The 17,874-nt window shown below is 32.6% G+C and overlaps 2 protein-coding genes across 2 annotated transcripts in view; one reads left to right on the plus strand and one right to left on the minus strand.

Moving 5' to 3' along the window:
* Positions 1-17,874, plus strand: part of LOC113501932 (solute carrier family 12 member 6) — a 390,722-nt gene that overhangs the window by 145,872 nt on the left and 226,976 nt on the right. The window contains exon 4 of the mRNA XM_026883251.1: positions 6,824-6,868. Within this exon, the coding sequence (XP_026739052.1) occupies positions 6,824-6,868 (45 nt within the window). The remainder of the gene's footprint in view (positions 1-6,823; positions 6,869-17,874) is intronic.
* LOC113501937 (monocarboxylate transporter 6-like) lies at positions 12,265-17,081 on the minus strand. The gene is made up of 10 exons (XM_026883263.1): positions 16,905-17,081; positions 15,535-15,661; positions 15,167-15,309; positions 14,791-14,893; positions 14,387-14,563; positions 13,838-13,973; positions 13,517-13,664; positions 13,235-13,382; positions 12,733-12,930; positions 12,265-12,430 (listed from the first exon to the last, which is right to left on the minus strand). Exons 1-10 carry the CDS (start codon positions 17,016-17,018, stop codon positions 12,276-12,278), a joined length of 1,449 nt encoding a protein of 482 aa, XP_026739064.1. The 5' UTR covers positions 17,019-17,081; the 3' UTR covers positions 12,265-12,275.

Consider the following 17,874-nt stretch of genomic DNA (forward strand, 5'->3'; position numbering starts at 1 on the left):
ACGTCAACTTTGTAATTATAATAATTAGGGCAAGCGTGATAATTATTAAACAAAATACGTGAAGCGTGATAGAATACTATAAAAAGTTGTTTCCAATGTAAATAAATGATAAGCACTACAGATAGCTATTATATTAATACACGGAAATATTGAACTGTGTCTATAAGGTTATCTGGGAGCAGGTTGAATGTTAAGAGTTAAATAACTAGTATTAAGACTAATTGTTGAATGTCATCTGTATTAGTGATGCGGATAAAGTTGTTTAGTATGTAAAAAATCTAAAATAATATTATGTAAAATACACTTTCAATTTGCTCATTACATTTTGCGCTTCATCTGATTTTAAATTCGATTTTTATACACATCAGTTTTATTATTTTGCACAATCATGTCCAAATACTAAATTCCCATAGCTTACAACAAGACAAGTTGTGTGTAGAGCGTAATAAAAACTCATTGATGTTTACCTCTAAGCAAGGGCAAAAACCGTAGATACCCACTATAAGCCGCACTTGAACGGTAATGCCGCGATTATGGTTGACCATAGGATGGGTGACGATTTGTTAACATAATGAGACCCTTCTTTGTTTCGGATAGAACATTAAACCCTTGGTCCCAACCGTCATACATTGATCGTTGATAGTCGTTCAATTCTGACAAGAGTTTTACTATACACCTCTGTTTTATCTAGTGGTTTAAGTGCGGTTTTCAGCTGAAATTTTTAACTTACATAGCTTTGTATAAGGCAGAAGTTATTGTTGTTATAACTAATGTTTATCATTTAGTAAGAATTACACTGTTATCTTAACCATATCAAATAAACACATACTGTTAGCAAAATAACGTAGTTTGTTTTTGTAGTAACACTGTTTGCAGTTGCGCCTATTGTAAATTGTGGGAATACCGGAGGCCTAAGATTTATGGAAATAATGATGACGTATTTAATTTCATAATCGAAATCTCTATTCTGTCACGAGTCTGTCTGGCGAACTCTAAGAATTCGATACCCGATGAATTTAATTTCGAACGACGTCTGCCAATGAAGGGGAAAGGGAAGTCCTATAAATATATTTTGGATCTATCCAAACATATTGGAAAGATCTCAATTGTTTAACTACAACGCGGAAGGAGTTACTGGTAAATAATAAAGACAGTGATGTCATTGTCAGATAATCAATTTGTAGTTGAGTATCAGTAATCGTATCTTTAAATACGACTGATTGAGTCATCGAGTCACCTTATCGAATAAAACAAATCAACAGATTTGTGTTCCCAGACGACCTGAATTTATTATCAATGGAGATGACGTTTTACTCTTATCTTCCAAATTATTGTCGATTCTTTAGATTCTTTTGCACGATCAAGATATAGATAAATTTATCTGTCTCATCAGTGTGTATTTTTATCGTATTGTTATTTACCACGATATGTCATCTACATAGGACTTTACGTCAGAGAGATGAGGTCACACAAAATTTGGTTCAGACTTATTATTTCAAGGATATCTTATTTTTAATTACCAGTGACCTCTACTGTATTGTTTTTGAGTACTGTACTTATATAAATGAGTATAAAACAAAGCATTTTGTTGCTATCAGCGAGGGCGAGAAAAATCCCTAAAAGTTTTCGTGAAGCCAAACAATTAAAGGCCACCCCTTGGAAAACGCGAGAATGCTTATTATTTTATTTTTTCGCGGTTTCAGCGAACAAACGTTCATTTCTCTTTGTGTACTACAACAAAAGGTGGCCGAAATCTACATTATGTAAAACAATTGTTCCGTTATCAATTGTGAAATTAATTTTACCTTTTACAAAAGTTGAAGCGACCTTGGTTTTGAGCTTTTGTTGACTGTGATCAAATATAAAGGTAGGTGGGGACTGGGGAACCGTTGTGTTACCCCATAAATAAATAATCATGAGGGAAATCTCTCATGTCAGTGATTCTGGATTAATGTTTTCGGTGTTACGGAATAAAAGGGGAGACTTCGTATAAAAAGGACATACTCACGTGAGACTGTCAAACTACATTTATGTAAGCTATATTTTAAATATCACTTTAGCGTATGGAGAAGATAAATTTTCTTCAAGAAAATCAGGCAGTGTAAACATTTCAGCATTTGCTTTTGACTTTTTCGCAAGTTGTTCACAAGCTCCCGTACTTAAATTTAAGTCAAAGCTAGGTCTGTTCAAGCCTTTATATATATTCTTATAAGCCATATTCGACACAACATTTATAAATAGTGTTAGGCCAGTAAACATTATCAATTTCAGTATCACTGATTCATAAACGGCCACCCATAAATTCATACAAATATTTCGTCTATTAATACCCACCAAAAATACTAAATATCTTCGTGTGAACTTCTCTAATAGTATTATGACAAATCAGTTTATCGAAGAATTCACTTTTTAATGGACTAATTTGAAAACGTGTTCTTTAATAATATGCCATAATATTGTAATAGTAATGACAACATTGACCTTTTTTCATGGATTTATCTAACTGACTATCGATAGGAGTCATTGGGATGCCACGACGTCGACTAGACTTTGTAATCGGAAGACAGTAGGCGGTAAAGAGATTAGGTACTTATAACCAGGGCCGGATCTAGGGGCCCAGGGGCCCCGAGGCCTCGAGGCAACAAAGGAGTGGGGGCCCGCTTGGTTTAAGTTCATTCAGTGATTTTCATTCAGTGAAAAATTTATCGCGTTTTTTTTAGATCCCTACTTTGGCGGTGGGCCCCTGGTCATAGTCACTGGCCTAAAGTGCCTTATGGATAATACGGCACAGCTTATAACAGTGTTAATGCCTTAAAGTGACTGTAAAGTTCTTTTAGTTCAGGTATTCGATTTTTTAAACATCAATACACGACTTAATACTAATAAGGACATTCAAAAGTCGACTATACTTACTTTCCTTGTTTCGTACTTTTAGCATCATCAAAAATTTTTGATCCTTCAATATATTATATAATGACGTCGTTCTATCGATAATGATTTGAAATATTATAATGTGAAGGTTTAGTGCGATATGAATAAAAAAAAAGATTTTATAATAAACAAAAAAGGGTATGCGATAAATTTTCCCAATCTAATTTCAATTTGCGCGGAATTTTATGTTTGCAAAAAGAAGGTATGCCATACCTTAGCTCATGCTGTGCAATGAGGGGTCACCATTAAAAAACAGGACGGCATCCATCCATCTGTGACGTCAGAAGAGTTCAATGATCTCATATTTAACGATCTCTCAGACACCACCATAGTAAGTTAAGTTAGTTAAAGTCAAGGCTGTCACAATTATTTCGCGACAAAAAGTTGCGTGTTGATTGCATAATAGTTTTATAAAAAATCCATGATATGCGAAACCTATAAAAAGTTGTTACTTAATTTACATATCTATATTTTTTCATCCATAAAATAATTATTGGTTTGATGACTATTCTATGAAACAGATTTTTGCACGATACGTTATCTTTTTTGTGTTTAATGTAGCGGTTCTTATTCAATAATTCATATCGTATTAAAATTTGCGTAACTCTAAATTTCTAAACAACATTTGTATAAAATTGTCCACATCCTCACTTTTGGAGTATCTTCCATAAGTTATTTAAACGTCTAAACAGCGTGGGTCTCAAACTCTACATCAGGTTCTAATTTAAATCCATCTTAATTTGCTCAATACTTCAGTATTGTATACAAGCAATGAGTATAAAGTATGACAGAACAAGTGTAAGCTGCCTACAAGGACTCGAGTTGGATCCGAAACTGGTCGGACAATCCCGATAAATTCACGTGAGAGAACCGTTAAGTTGCTCATCATCAGAGAAGCATAGAAACAAACTTATAAAAAATGTTATGAATCTACATCACGAATATTATTATTATTATAGTACAGAACTACTTTTTTGAAACAAACTACGCTATTCCAAACAACTGACTCTCGTTGACGAAATGAATGAACTAATTAATTAACAAAAAATAAACGACTACTATTTCTATTTCTATATGTTACGCAACGTTGTCTTCAATTAATTCGATGATCAATCAAATTAGAAATGTTGTTTAAATTACCAAACCAGTTTCAACCAGTAAGTCAGTAAGAGTGTGTGAAGTGAGGCGAGTTACAGTAAAAAGACCATTTAAAAAAAGTATTTTATCTCAGTTGGTTTAAAAAATACATTAAGTGGAATACTTTAGGATATTGACGCAATATTGAATCTATCAAACCACTTTCTTATTAATTTCATCGTATACGTACTAGAACCTGTAAAACTTGTTTGTTGTATTTGTTTACATTTAGAAGTAATTTCGATCATCTAACCTCCGTGTGATACTTTCGTATCATTTGTTATTTTTTGGTAGCAAGTTGTTTATTCCTCATTCAAAGCATATTATCAGTTGGTGATTTGTTCAATGTTTCTTGTTTGAGATACATACGCAGTTAGCTTTAACTTGGGATTATACTTTTTTTTCCCTGCCGGGGGCCGCGGTAGTTTTCATCGTGTTTCCGTGGTCACAGGTAGACAAGAGCGAAGCACTCCAGTACTTTAACCGGTAAGAGTCCGGGACACCTCTCCGCCTTCCCCAGGGCGGAGAAAGTCCATGAGGATTTCCCCGGTAAAAAAAAGGGTTCTACCATTTCATCGTGCCATGTGTAATAGCGGTGGCGACGCACTCTTAATGCTTACTGCGCGGGCTGGTTCAATGTGGCCCGAAACAAAGAATCGTGGAATAATTTGTGGGAGGCCTATAACCTGCAATGGGCACGGTGGGCTAGATAAAAAACGTCTAATAGACAAGTGTGTGACAACACTGGTAGCTGGTAGAGTGGTTGAGGTCACCACGCCAAACTGTGCGCGACGTGTCGCGATTTCAATCTCTGCGTAGCTCAAGCATGCGTGTGCCCTACGAATGCGTGTTCTAATCTGGGTGCCTTTATGCATGTTACTTGAATGTTTGTGAAACCCCCGCGACACGAGTATTACATTTATTTAATGCGGTAGTATTTTTATAACCAAATCATAAGATTTTACCACATCATCGGACCATGTGCTGTACAATAACTCGACTATCCATGCAGTAAACTGCTGTTCGGCACAAAGACACCCAAGTGTATTCTTTTTGCCTGGGACTTAAATATTTGTGAAACCCTGCGCAGTACATGGATTAAATACCTTAGCTCGGGATTTGTTTTTTATCATTCTGTGCTAGATGTGTATACTAAAGCTTGTTTAACATATATTATGTTACGTCTACAACTTCTCGCTTTTAAAACATAACTTTTAAACTGACGTATTTTCAGTTATGTTCTGCTTCCTTCCTTTTCCCTAGCTTCCTTCGTACTATGGAAAAATACAGCTGATTTTTACGAGTAGTCTCTACTCGCATTAATCTCTTGATTTATTATCTTTATATATTTACAGACTTGGAATTAACGAGCCGAACTTGTTTTTACATTTTTTGATGTCATAAAACGGCCTTTTTAATTTAATGATCAACTGCTAATTATAAACGTATTTGAATGGTTACACAATAATTCGTAAATATAAAACTAACGACATAGCTTATGAAATAGTTAACACTAGTGTATATGGATGATCTAATTAACATCAGATTCTAGAACTGTGACGACAGAGTTGACTCGAAATCTCTAACAGTCTTGATAGGCAAAACACTTAGGTATATTAAAAAACCTGCTACAGTAAATTGAGAATCCTTCCAACAAAAAATGAGGCGAAGATTTAAACTATTAACTTGTCATTAGGTTGCTATGCTATCAAGATGTTTGAACGGGTCAGTTATACCAGTTATGTCCGCAAACAGCACAGCCTTCGCTATTTCCTTTTATTAAAGTCCACATTCGTTAATCATTTTCCTAATGACGTGCTTAAAATGGACATGTAGTTTATAATAAATGTATTATGAAAATGAGGGACGGAATTTTTGAATCGCTTTTGATTTACGTAGGTCAAGGTACCGTCATTACGTATTTGTCAACGTCAAATATACCTTCATAAAACATTATTCTAATATAAAGGCCCTTGTTTCTAAGTTTTTAATTAATTTTGACCCTTATGTGTATTACACAATATTTTTTGGAACATATCCATGGTCACGGTTATCTTACGGCCTACTGGTTCCTATTAAAGTAATATTATAAGAGGTGTTGGATCGTTACTACGAAGCTTGGAGAAGTGTTGCTTTTCTACACATAAAAGTATATTACTCAAGCTCGATTTTTTGTAAACACTACAACTGTTTCCCGCAGTTTGACCCGCTAAGTACCCGATCTCCTTTCAATAAAGAGTTCTTCTAATTTACATTCAAAATAATAATACTAAAATATGGTAAAATTTTAACGAAAAAAATAGTAGCGGTACAGTACTTTACAAAGGACATAAAATATGTATTTTTTTCTGTCTTTTCCACAATTTTTCCACCCTTTCTTACCATTTCCATCTTTTCTGGACTACTACGAATATTTCAAGACTAAAATAATCAAAATTACTTCAGTTGTTCTCGAGTTTTAGCGAGACTTACGAAAAGCAATTCATTTTTATATACGCGACGAGTATATATGTAAATAAAATGCATGCACGCGTCTCAGCTCTCAATCATATCTCTGCTGCATGAGAGACTGCAATGAATATACATCTACAATATACAATTATATATTTTACTTTGTCCTCATACAAAAGCTTTAATACTTTCACATTTTCCTTTCTGACAAAAATACGCATAGCTCTGAAATATTTCGTTGCGTATGCGAAATTCTCGAGTCGCATTTTCGTGTACATTCTCACGTATATTTGTATGTTTCCAGGTAAATCCTCGCTCCGTCCGGTAGCACAAGTCTTTATAAATTCAGGTAAGAATTATACTCTAGTTTTATTCAGTCATGTGGTATGGAGAATTGATTTAGGGAAATAGAGCTTCAATGGCAGCGTTTTAATCACTCTTGCAATGATCACTCTGTTTCGAGAAGCATACCATAAGTATTTATTCGATATTTTACAGGAAACCACTATCCTAATTCTAAATTCAGTCACCTAATTTAATAAATATAAAGTAACCTATTAACTTAATAAGTTTATAAAATTATTAAGTCAGAAGCTTTTATCTGTTATCTTCTATGTTTTTGTAAGCCTAACCAATAAGTAAATACTAACAATTTTGTTAAAAAATCAGCCACCACTTATATTATTGCTAGCTCGACAAAAACCTAGTGTATTTTAAACCATTAAAAAGGATTATATAGTATGTTCAGTTGCGTAATGTCCAATTACTTAATGCAACGTAAACAACATACAGGATGTTGCCGTGCCAAGCATTTATGTAATGTACGGCTATGAAAAGTGCTGTTTAATTTACGTTCTAATAATTTTGATGATACGATAGGGCTTTGTTTCCCTTGCTAAATAAGTATCACTAGAGCTTTTTTGAATGAACCCTATATTATCAACAAGCACTTAGATTGAGAATTTACTGTAATTAATAAATAACTATAAAAACTATTTTGGTAGTCTTAACTTGTCTTCTTGTTTGCCGGAGTATATTATTAGGTGTATTGTGTATTTAGTCCCAATTGACAAACATTCTGGCATAATGAAAACGTCTCGTAGTAAAATGGTATAGAACTTCCTCAATAAACTACTTTAAATTATTACAAAAAAATAATAGAAAAAATATGTCTGGGCAGGCCTGGAATCTGTGAGCTCTGGGATTGTATTTGGTGATAAATAAAAACTACAGTAAAACCAGTGAAATGATTATATTTGCTTCTAGTTCCGTTTAGGATAAAGGATGATTCGTAGACCATAGGCATTTCATATATTTTCTTTTACCAACGGCCTTTAGTACCTTAAATCGGAAATGTACCACTGTTTATAAATCTAGTTAGCAACAATCAAATCGACATGCATTTTTCCTTACTTTAATAGTGTAACAGTTCTTTTATTACCGACCTATAGTGTTATCTCAAAACAGCTGGTGGTTATTTACGACACGTTATTCAAAGAAGTGTTTTACTTTATCGTTAAAACAATATTAATATATTACCATAAAGAAAACAATATTTACAACATTACTAAATGACATATTTGCAGTTTTAAAACAATATTAAAGTTCAATCAATAAAAAAAAAAGAATCAATACATAATCCCTGCCAAAATCGGTAAACGTGCCCAGAAGGCTGGCTGCATTGTCACGATGTATGGCCATGCTAATTCTTTGGGCAAAATACAGACCAGCGTTTTGACCATGGGTAGAGTCGACCAAACGCGGTTTTCCATATTTTCTCACAGTTTAAACCTTCCCTGTACTGCTAGGAATATTTCAAAACTTAAATTAGCCAAATTGGATCAACCGTTCTCGTGTTCTAGCGAGGCTAACATACAGCAATTCATTTTTATATATATAATAAGAAAAAGAAGATAATATAGATTATTAATTCGACGTGAAAGTTTTTTGTTTTAATCGCTCTACTTCCTGCGTGACTCATATTTCTTAGAGTAGTTACTCAAATGTAAGTAAGTACCTTGTAAAATAAAGCGTCTTTGTTTTTTTGTGTCTTTACGGTAACTTTTATTGGAGGTTGAATGCTGCACAAAAAAAGGTATGCGAGATTAATAAACTCTCGTCCCACGCTGGTATTTACGGTACATGTTTTTTTTTAGTTATTACTTATTTATGACAGGTAATCTTAAATGACATCTTATGCCTTTTACTCAAAGAGAACTTCATGTATGCTGTAGGTTGCGTTGGCTTTCCTCACCAAAGTGACTAATCGAGTCGCTGTTATTAATGTTTTTTGAATTAATCATTTTACTGTTTACACTTAACGGCTACAACATATTGTTAGGTACATAGAATTAGATGGATTTGCCGTTTGTTTTTCTTTACAATCAAAATACTAAGTTTTTTTTTGTAGTATGGTTTCATATTTGGGCGTTCACGAACAAATTGTGCAAAATATATCCGTGGTTGTTTTCGCTAAAAATATGCAGCGAAGGTCGACATAGTTTTTTAAATTAATATAAACAGCTTTGAACCAAATAAACATCGGCAGTTTCCATTCATATCAAAGAACGGGGATTAATTGAATGTAGAAATCAACACCTGATTGCAAAACGTAGAAAGTCGAAAAGTGGAAAATAGATCGCGAGTTTTATTGCACCAGATTGTCTTCTTATCAAAGGTTGTTGACAGTTTATTAATATCATGATGTTTTCAGCATTATTTTGTTTATTCGTCCTTTACGTGGAAGTGATAATGCGATTACCATCAATCGTCTATTAAGATTGCTTTTTTGATGGCTCCGAACTTATTAACAAACTGTTTTGTGTTGTCACAAAAGATGTTTTTAATTATGTGTTCCTAGCAAATGTACTAATTGACTCATAGATTGGAGATTACACAAGTGCAGAGTACCTACATTCTATTTTCTGTCCTTATTGATATAATACTGCTATAGCTCATGACTAGACAGAAGTAACTTTATGTCTCAAATATATCTTTATATAATTTATAGCTGAAACTTCATGGAATATAGCAACTATTTCTTTAGAAATATAAACCCTGCTTTTAATATTACACAAACTTGGGCCTGCAACCACGGTTAGAACCGCGACTTCTTACATGATTACTTACCTAGTACATAGCGTAGAGCCTCATCAGAGGGAGCAGGCCACCTAATCTTATCACTTAACACGAATGTATTCTCGCCAATGTGAACATTAATCAACTTTATTGCAGTCTAGTTTTGACAACTCAATTATAATTATTTAAGAATGTGGTGCTACAATCGGCAGTAATAAAATAATCTATAAATTTTTAACTACATTAGACTTTATTATAACAAGGATATCGTTATAAATACTATAGAAGACAGTTAATACTCAATAGATTTACGATGTATAATGTAAATAATTTTAATTTGTTGACCTCGTTAGCAACTATTTTTAGAAGACCTTTACTTAAGTAATGTACAAATTGTTTAAAATTAGCTTTATCATGAAGGCTTAGTAATACAAAACCGGACACGACATATTTCGCAATTTTTTCTATTTTTGAAAATAGGTATTATTGAACAGACTAACCTTTCCTTCGGTTTGTGTTTTGATAATTTGACTGGATTTTCTTTACTTACATATATGTTGTATCCCAACAATATCGATTTAAAAACAAAAATTAATTAGACGTATAAAACTTACACACACTTGAAATCTAGATTCTTCATCTATTTGTTCCAGAGAGCGGGAGTGAGCGATCCTTGGTAGATACCTTAATGTCTGCCACATACCTACAGCTAGCTGTTTATTTCCATTCATATATATTTATTAATGTTATCTTCAGAGAATCAAGTTTTCGTTAGATAATCGCCACTATTTCATATCACCTTTTTAAAAACGTGCCCGAATACTAGAATTAACTTTATCATTGCAATACCTAAAACTATCCTCTTTGACAAATAAAACAGGTTTATGAATACATTATTAATATAGAACCGATATTAACTGGTATGATATTGTGTGGCATTTATTATGTTTTATGTTCAATAGACGATTTTAGTAGCTTTATTAAATGCTTATCTAGGATTCCGTATCCGAATAGTCTTCAACAAATAATTTCAATAACTTTTTAAATACAATTTTAAGTATAAAATCGCCAAAAAGCTATTTTAATTTACTTCTAATATCACTACACAAGCCTTGCATCGCGTGTGACGTCACTTGTCAATTTGTTGTTGACAAGTTAAACTTCCGAACATACTAATATACTTCCCAGCATTAAATAAGGTGATACGTAAGTAACTGAGTCACTTCGTACGCACGGGCATATATTTTACCATATTGAATGCGTCTCACCTTTGTATCTTTAAAGATTTAATAAAAGAATAATATTTAATGTAAAAAGTAGGTATTAATGGAATATTTGATATATTAATTAAAAATATAATCGATAAAAAAAATATTACTTATTTTTTCAAATTTAGCTTTCGGACTCATTAGACTTTTTAAGCCAAAAACTCAATCTATTCCAAAAATCGTCCATCCTCATATTATATAAGCCAAGACTTAATTTATTGTGAAGCGCAGTCTTCAAAGAAGTTATTAAATTATATTAAAAATAGCCTGTCGTTTAATAAATATGCACAAAATAAACAGTTTTATTTTAAAATATAACTGTACTGGTTGAAATAGTCTCCCGTGTCTACAAGGTAAACACATCGCATCGGAAAAATAAACTAGCTCCTCTCTATCAGGTTTTATTCGGTTTTCTGACTGGTTGTTTGGTCTGCGTTGTTGGCTTTAGCCGTGCACTGAAACGAATGTTTGTGTACTACCATCGCGTGAACGAGAAAAATAAGGTACATTGACGTGTTGATTGGAATTCCTTTATTTATGATTTTTTTTTAACATTTAATTGGTATTTTTAAACATTTATTTACTTTTATATCGTTTTATGAATTTAAAGGTACAACTTTCTGACAGAAAATAATTCTTGAACCGGAATCTTCCTTTTGTTGTACAAAATCCACAGAATGTCAAAAAATGGACTAATTAATTAATTCTTCCAAATGTTGACTGTTCTTGAGCTATATGCCAACCTTTTACTTTAGTAGGGATTTAGAAAAAGGACTTAGCTTTAGCTAGAAGAAGTAACTTAGCTTAGTTTTTTGAATAAAACATTGATAAATTATAATTTTGGATCGTTAAATTCTTAAAAAGCAATAAACATGCAAACATGCAAAATATTTTATGTAGCGTAATTAATAATAAAATAACACTGTTTAGCATTTTTATAGCGCTAATGAGGGAATGGAGGATATTTATTAGTCTAATAGGTATATTCAAATAACCTGTTCATTATTGTCAAGTGTAATATTATATGCAATCATATGAAGCAAGCTTGTCATTTTCAACAATTCAATTTTGATTGCTTCTATTACCTAACTGTCCCAAATCGGACAAAGACATAAGAACAACATTAATTAAAACATTTACTTTTATTTTGGTATTTGGTTTAAATTAATTTTCACATGCACCAATTTGAGAATCCCTGAATCCCTTCTTCACTGATCATGTGCTGAAATTATAATTGATAACACTAATATCACAGCACGATCAGCCTATTAAACTAATAGATTCAATTATGTTCTGCGATAAGGTTCAGATTTTTATTTACACAAAATCGCAACTCTATTGTAGAGTAGAGAGTAAGAACATAATACGATTAAATTTATATTAAACATCAAAAGACAGATTATAGATAATTCATTTATTAATATTACTAGATTCAGTCTTCAGTTTCTTCATCCGCCTACTTCTTACAAACAGTTCAATCGGCCACAATATTAAGAACATCAAGTAGAACAAAGTTATGACGTAGAAAGCCGCATCGTAATTATTTGTGTAATCCCTTATGGCGCCTGAAACAAATATCATAGCAATTACTTACATGCGGCAAAGTATTGTTCCAATTGTTATGGGTCTTTGTAATGTTACTGATATTATAAACGCGAAAGTTTGTATGTATGGATGCAAAATGTTTTTTTAGGCAATAACCACTAAACAGATTTAGACAAAATTTATTTTTAATTTCTCCATATTTTGGTTGCCGTCATAGTCAAAATACTACGATCAAAACTAAGGGTAGATACAATTCTGTTTATGAGAGTTAAATTAAAGAATAAGGTCATTAAAATATAAAAACCAAGAATCTATTACTTACCCACTACAGGGCCTAAGACCATACTCGTTACTCCAAGGACTAGAAGGCAGAAACCCATAGCTGCTGTAAACTTTTCTGGTGCTACAGCATCGGATATCACCATTGGCATGAGCACAGCAATGACACAGTGAGACACTCCCATTAAAGCGGTGTACACCAAAACTGTAGTCACCCCAGCTGAAGGACTCCACAGCAATCCTGGAAAGAATTCATGAAAACATGAAACATTTTTATCCAGCCATTTAATATACTTCTTCTCTTTTTTATATCTAAAAATGAATTGTTATTCGTTAGTCTCGCTAAATCTCAAGAACGGCTGAACCGATGTGGCTTATTTTAGTCTTGAAATATTCGTAGCAGTCCAAGGAAGGTATAAACCGTTTTATGAAATGAAAAAAAAATTTACATCAAGTTTTAGGCACTGTTAGACATCTAGTATAATATGATTAATTACGGTATACTACAATTATTTGTTTTAAATCATTAAAAAAGGTATTCTTACCAAATCTTGAAAAGACTGCTACACCAATTCCAAATACGTATATTTTTTGGACCCCCAACTGGTCAACCCATTTAGAAATAAATATTAAAAGTACTCTTGTAATCATATCTCCGAATCCATAAGCCATTATGGATAGTGCCACATTTTCCTGAAAAAATAAAATTTATGAATTAATTGATGTTTTGAAGTATAAATAAGAAAAGCTTCTTACTGTCAAGATATAGAATTGGAAGTGGCTTATTATACAGAGTCATTAATAAAATAACAATGGTTTTGACTTACCTGACTCCATTCCATAGTGTACAAGTATTGTGGAAATATCATCAAGTATAAATTATCAGCTGTTAAAACGATTGCAGGGCCCAGACATGGGCAGGTTAATATAAACGATTTACAAAGCTCTATATCTAAAAATGATTCCAGCGCTTTCCTGTAATAACATAACAAAAATAAATGAATAAGTAAGTTTTCACATGGGCTACTCAATAGCATTTTTCTTATATCTGTTTATTTCTGTTTCTGAAAAACAGTTTTTGCCAATTCATCCATCTCAATCATTAGCGACTAAGTTACATAAAAATCATGGAAGGAAACGGATTTTACCTCAAAAAACTTTTCTTGAGATTGTCTTCAGAATAACCTTCATAGTTTAACTTTGTGATGTTTTCTTCTATATCGGTTAATTTTATAACTGGTGTGTCGAGCTTCTTTTCACCAACTTTTTCGGTTAAGGGTTCATCTAAAAAGAAAATAAATACAACTTGTTAATTCTGTAAAAGAAATATAGTTAAGACTATGCAATATTTTCGAATGATGAGGCTTTAAAACATTACTGTTTATGCAATCAGTCCTGTTCAATAAACCTTGGGTCTACCACCTCCTCTCATATCAAAACTATAGCAGTTTTTTTATTCCAAACATGATCTTTGGTTTATAGAAAACTGTGCTTCTACACTAGCGTGCATTAAGCAAGAGTGTTTCTTGTGAGATGACGTCAGATAAAAAGGCAGAGAAGAAGGAAACATTTTGCGCCGACCCCAAATAAAGGAACTGGGATAAGGGCAGGGGAATGATTATATCTTGTTTGTACGTGTAATAATCTTGGTTCAATAGGTGTAGGGAGAGCCCGTAAAGTCAAAAACTAACACTTACAAGTTTCGGGAGCTCCTGGAATCTCAACTTTCTTCAGGTGCCGTTTGATCGGCTGGAACGTGAGTACTGCGAACACATTGCTCAAAGATATTCCAGCTAGGATTATCATACAGCCGCGGAAACCATACCGTTCTAATGCCCATTTAATAAACATAGGTGCTACCATAGTCAAAATGCCTGAAAAAAATAACATGAAAAGTTTGGTGATGTGAATTACGATAACAGATTCTGTTGCAAATTTAAATTTGAGGCTCACTGTTTTGATAAGTAGAGCATCGCTTTAATTCTTATAAAGTAATCTCAGAGTTTCATCGAAGTCTGCATAAATAATTTAATAATTTTAAATCCACTAAAGATAAACAAAATTGTATTTACTTCTTTTTCTAATTATCTGACTGACTCACCTGTCACAGTCTGTACGAAGCTCATTACTAACACCCTTTTCTTGACAAAGTAATCGTTCATAGCGGTAAACGTCAGGGTCATAATTATTCCTAAGCCAGAGCCCTGCAAAACATAAAAATATTTAAACGTTACGTTTGTTTGTTTGTTTGTTTAAAGTCATTTTCATACAATTTTATAAAGAAAAGTGCATATATTTTAGTTTTAGTAAAGCAATAAATTAAATGAGTGCTGAAATGCATGATTAGCATTTTCATTACTTAATGAAAATTTGCAAATGAATAGTAAACGATATCTTCCTTTAAAGCTCCAATCACAGTTAAATTCCAGTGTTTTCTGAATTAAAAGAGAGCAATTCTTTAATATTTACAAACTCACCTGCATTACTCCTTGGAAAATATAAAAATGAAGTTTTGTCGTCATTATAATCTGTCCAAAAGTACCTCCGCAGTAGACAATGACTGCTGCGAAAGCCAATTTGCGTAGTGACATTCTTTTAAGCAGCGCACTTGTGAAAAAACCTGAAAGTATTAGGAAGAAATGACAGTACACCAATATATAATCATAGGTAGTATCCAAACTGAAGTAGACAATGACTTAAAAATTGGATAATGAAGGAATTATGAATGAAGTGCAAGTGCTTAAAAACTGCTCCTTTTACTAGTTTATTTTGATTATAAGGTATGTAAATTTAACTTAGAAGTAGTTTGTCGTTTTCCATTTTTAATGTATTTTAGTTAAATTACCAGAAAAGGCGACAGCCATGCAGACTATTCCCGCTGATAAGGTGACGTCTGCCGATGTCATCCCTACTTCGGTCATAAAGTCGTTGTAGATCATACCGAAGCATCCTGCAAACCCGGTGGTCGATGTCTGAAATCAACCAAAAAAAATGTGTGAACAAAAATATTTTAGCTTTATGTCAACTTCATATTGTAAGCAGCATTGATACAGAAACAACTAATAGAGTATAAGAGATGACTAGGGATTTCGTATTTTTCAAATACTCGGCAAAAACGCAGAACTAATTTTTATTGCACAAAAGTATTAACGATTGAAATCTTTTCTTGGGGTCTTCATAATTATTTAAATAAAATCTAGAGGCCTATTACCACGTCTCAAAGTAACATGTTATTATTGTCGTTGAAAAGCGCGTTACACGGTACCGAACAGCGTCTCTCTTGCACAACAGCCTTTAGTAATATTATTTTCGTACTCTTGAGGTCGGTGCGTTGGCCAACAACAAATTAAGAAAATAATATTTGAAGGATAAGCAATGTGTTAGGTTGAAGAAGCAACAAAATTCAAATTGCACATTATTCGAAAGCTAAATTTCAGAAAATTGAAGATTTAATTTAATTATTGATGGGCATGGTATTACCTATATTTAGGTATTTTAGTACGTTATCTTTGGTCATTATTGTACGCTTTTAAGATATACCTTTTTACTTGCTTATGTCTTACTGCAAGGATTATTAGATATTGTTAAGGGATAAATTTTAATATTGTGCAATTTTGAACAGCAATATATTTAATCGCTAGATTATGACGTTAAATAAAGACTTTTCCATTCATTGTAACTTTTTGTAGAATTTGACTTAACGAGTTGATAACACCGCGTAAAAGTAAGATTAAATTAGGCTAATATTTACTCGACTCAGAAAAAACACGTGTATTTTTTTGCGAAATAATTTTATGAGTGAATATTTTTAACTGTATTTTTTATTTATATTTTAATTTTGAATAGTCAGTAAATATTTTCGAATTAATAGTGCCAATGAAAAATGACTTCAAGGACCTTTCAAGAATCATAATAATTATTAGTTCATTTAATTTAAAACAGCTCTGATTTTATTGTACCGTTACTGGATAAAATAATTTGATACTTTAGAACTTTTGAAGCTTTTAATTTTTAACAGTTATAGCACAAAATATATTTTGATAATAATACAAATTACGTTACCATTAATAATACATAAGTAATTTGACAATCTTCTGTTAGAAAGTTAATTTTTTAAAACACATTTTATCACCAGTCAGGTTACCGCGCTTTTCCGCATTGTAAGTTATTGCACACGCATCTCAGAGCTTATGACGCTTTTGTATATTTACTTACAAAAACCACAATCGCGGCTAATGCCACCACATAACCCCATCCACCATCGGGCGCCACAAGTTCATATTGCTTCGACAACAACTGATAACTATCTTTCCTCTCCTTGACACTCATTTTGATACGTTTGACAGATCACAACACAACGATCACGGCATGTTCCCCGCTACCAGTTATATTATAATTCGTATTTACATAATATTTTATCTCATAAGCTAGGTTATTTTCTGTGCAATCAATGGGAATCTCTATTGAGATAATAGCATGTCGAATATGCCAGTCACATTGCGTTTGGCTTTGTTTGCAAGCTTATTTTTAAGTAATCTTTATTACGTTAGTTTTAGGAATGATTTCACCAGTTAATAAAACTGAGTTCATTTAATCTAAGTTTTTTCTGAAAGAGGTGATAATTATAGGTAATTTTCAAATGTCGGAATTTAGAAGAAATAGTTTTTTTTTCTGAATTGCGTTGAGGATACTAAAGAAAGTTGGTCATAAACTTAAATTTGGAACGTTGATCTGAGTTAAACAGTAGAACCGAGATTAGATTCAACTGATCGAGTTTAAGAGCAATTGTGAAATCTGCCTCAGTTTAGTATCATTGTGATGACATAGTAGTTCACAAACTTTAACCAGTTTTATGATTATTATGTTTTGATATGGTGTTAGTGACGAGCGCAGTGTCTGCTGATTGAACCCCACACGTGACGTTTATTCGTCTGACTCGCATTTTTCTATAACTGGGCGTGACTGCACGTGAATTGCGTTACTTTAAGAATGCAATAATGTGCTGTGTGTAATTTTTTAGAGCTGATTTTTTTTTAATCTTTGTTTATGTGACATACGATTAATACTAGTGATATCGACTTATTATACATATAATAAATGACTACAGAAGTAGCAAAAAGATAACGAACAACCGATTTAAGCTTTCCTTTTTAAATGCTCTTAATATATTATTTTAATAAAAATG

This window comes from Trichoplusia ni, chromosome 16, assembly GCF_003590095.1.
Source record: "Trichoplusia ni isolate ovarian cell line Hi5 chromosome 16, tn1, whole genome shotgun sequence".
In the NCBI taxonomy this organism is placed as follows: Eukaryota; Metazoa; Arthropoda; class Insecta; order Lepidoptera; family Noctuidae; genus Trichoplusia; species Trichoplusia ni.

Coding starts and splice junctions, on each gene's coding strand:
- LOC113501937 (XM_026883263.1), bottom strand. CDS start 17,018: ATGAGTGTCAAGGAGAGGAAAGATAGTTATCAGTTGTTGTCGAAGCAA. Junction 14,894..15,166: donor TTTTCCAAGGAGTAATGCAG/GTGAGTTTGTAA, acceptor TATGTTTTGCAG/GGCTCTGGCTTAGGAATAAT. Junction 13,383..13,516: donor ACACTATGGAATGGAGTCAG/GTAAGTCAAAAC, acceptor TTATTTTTTCAG/GAAAATGTGGCACTATCCAT.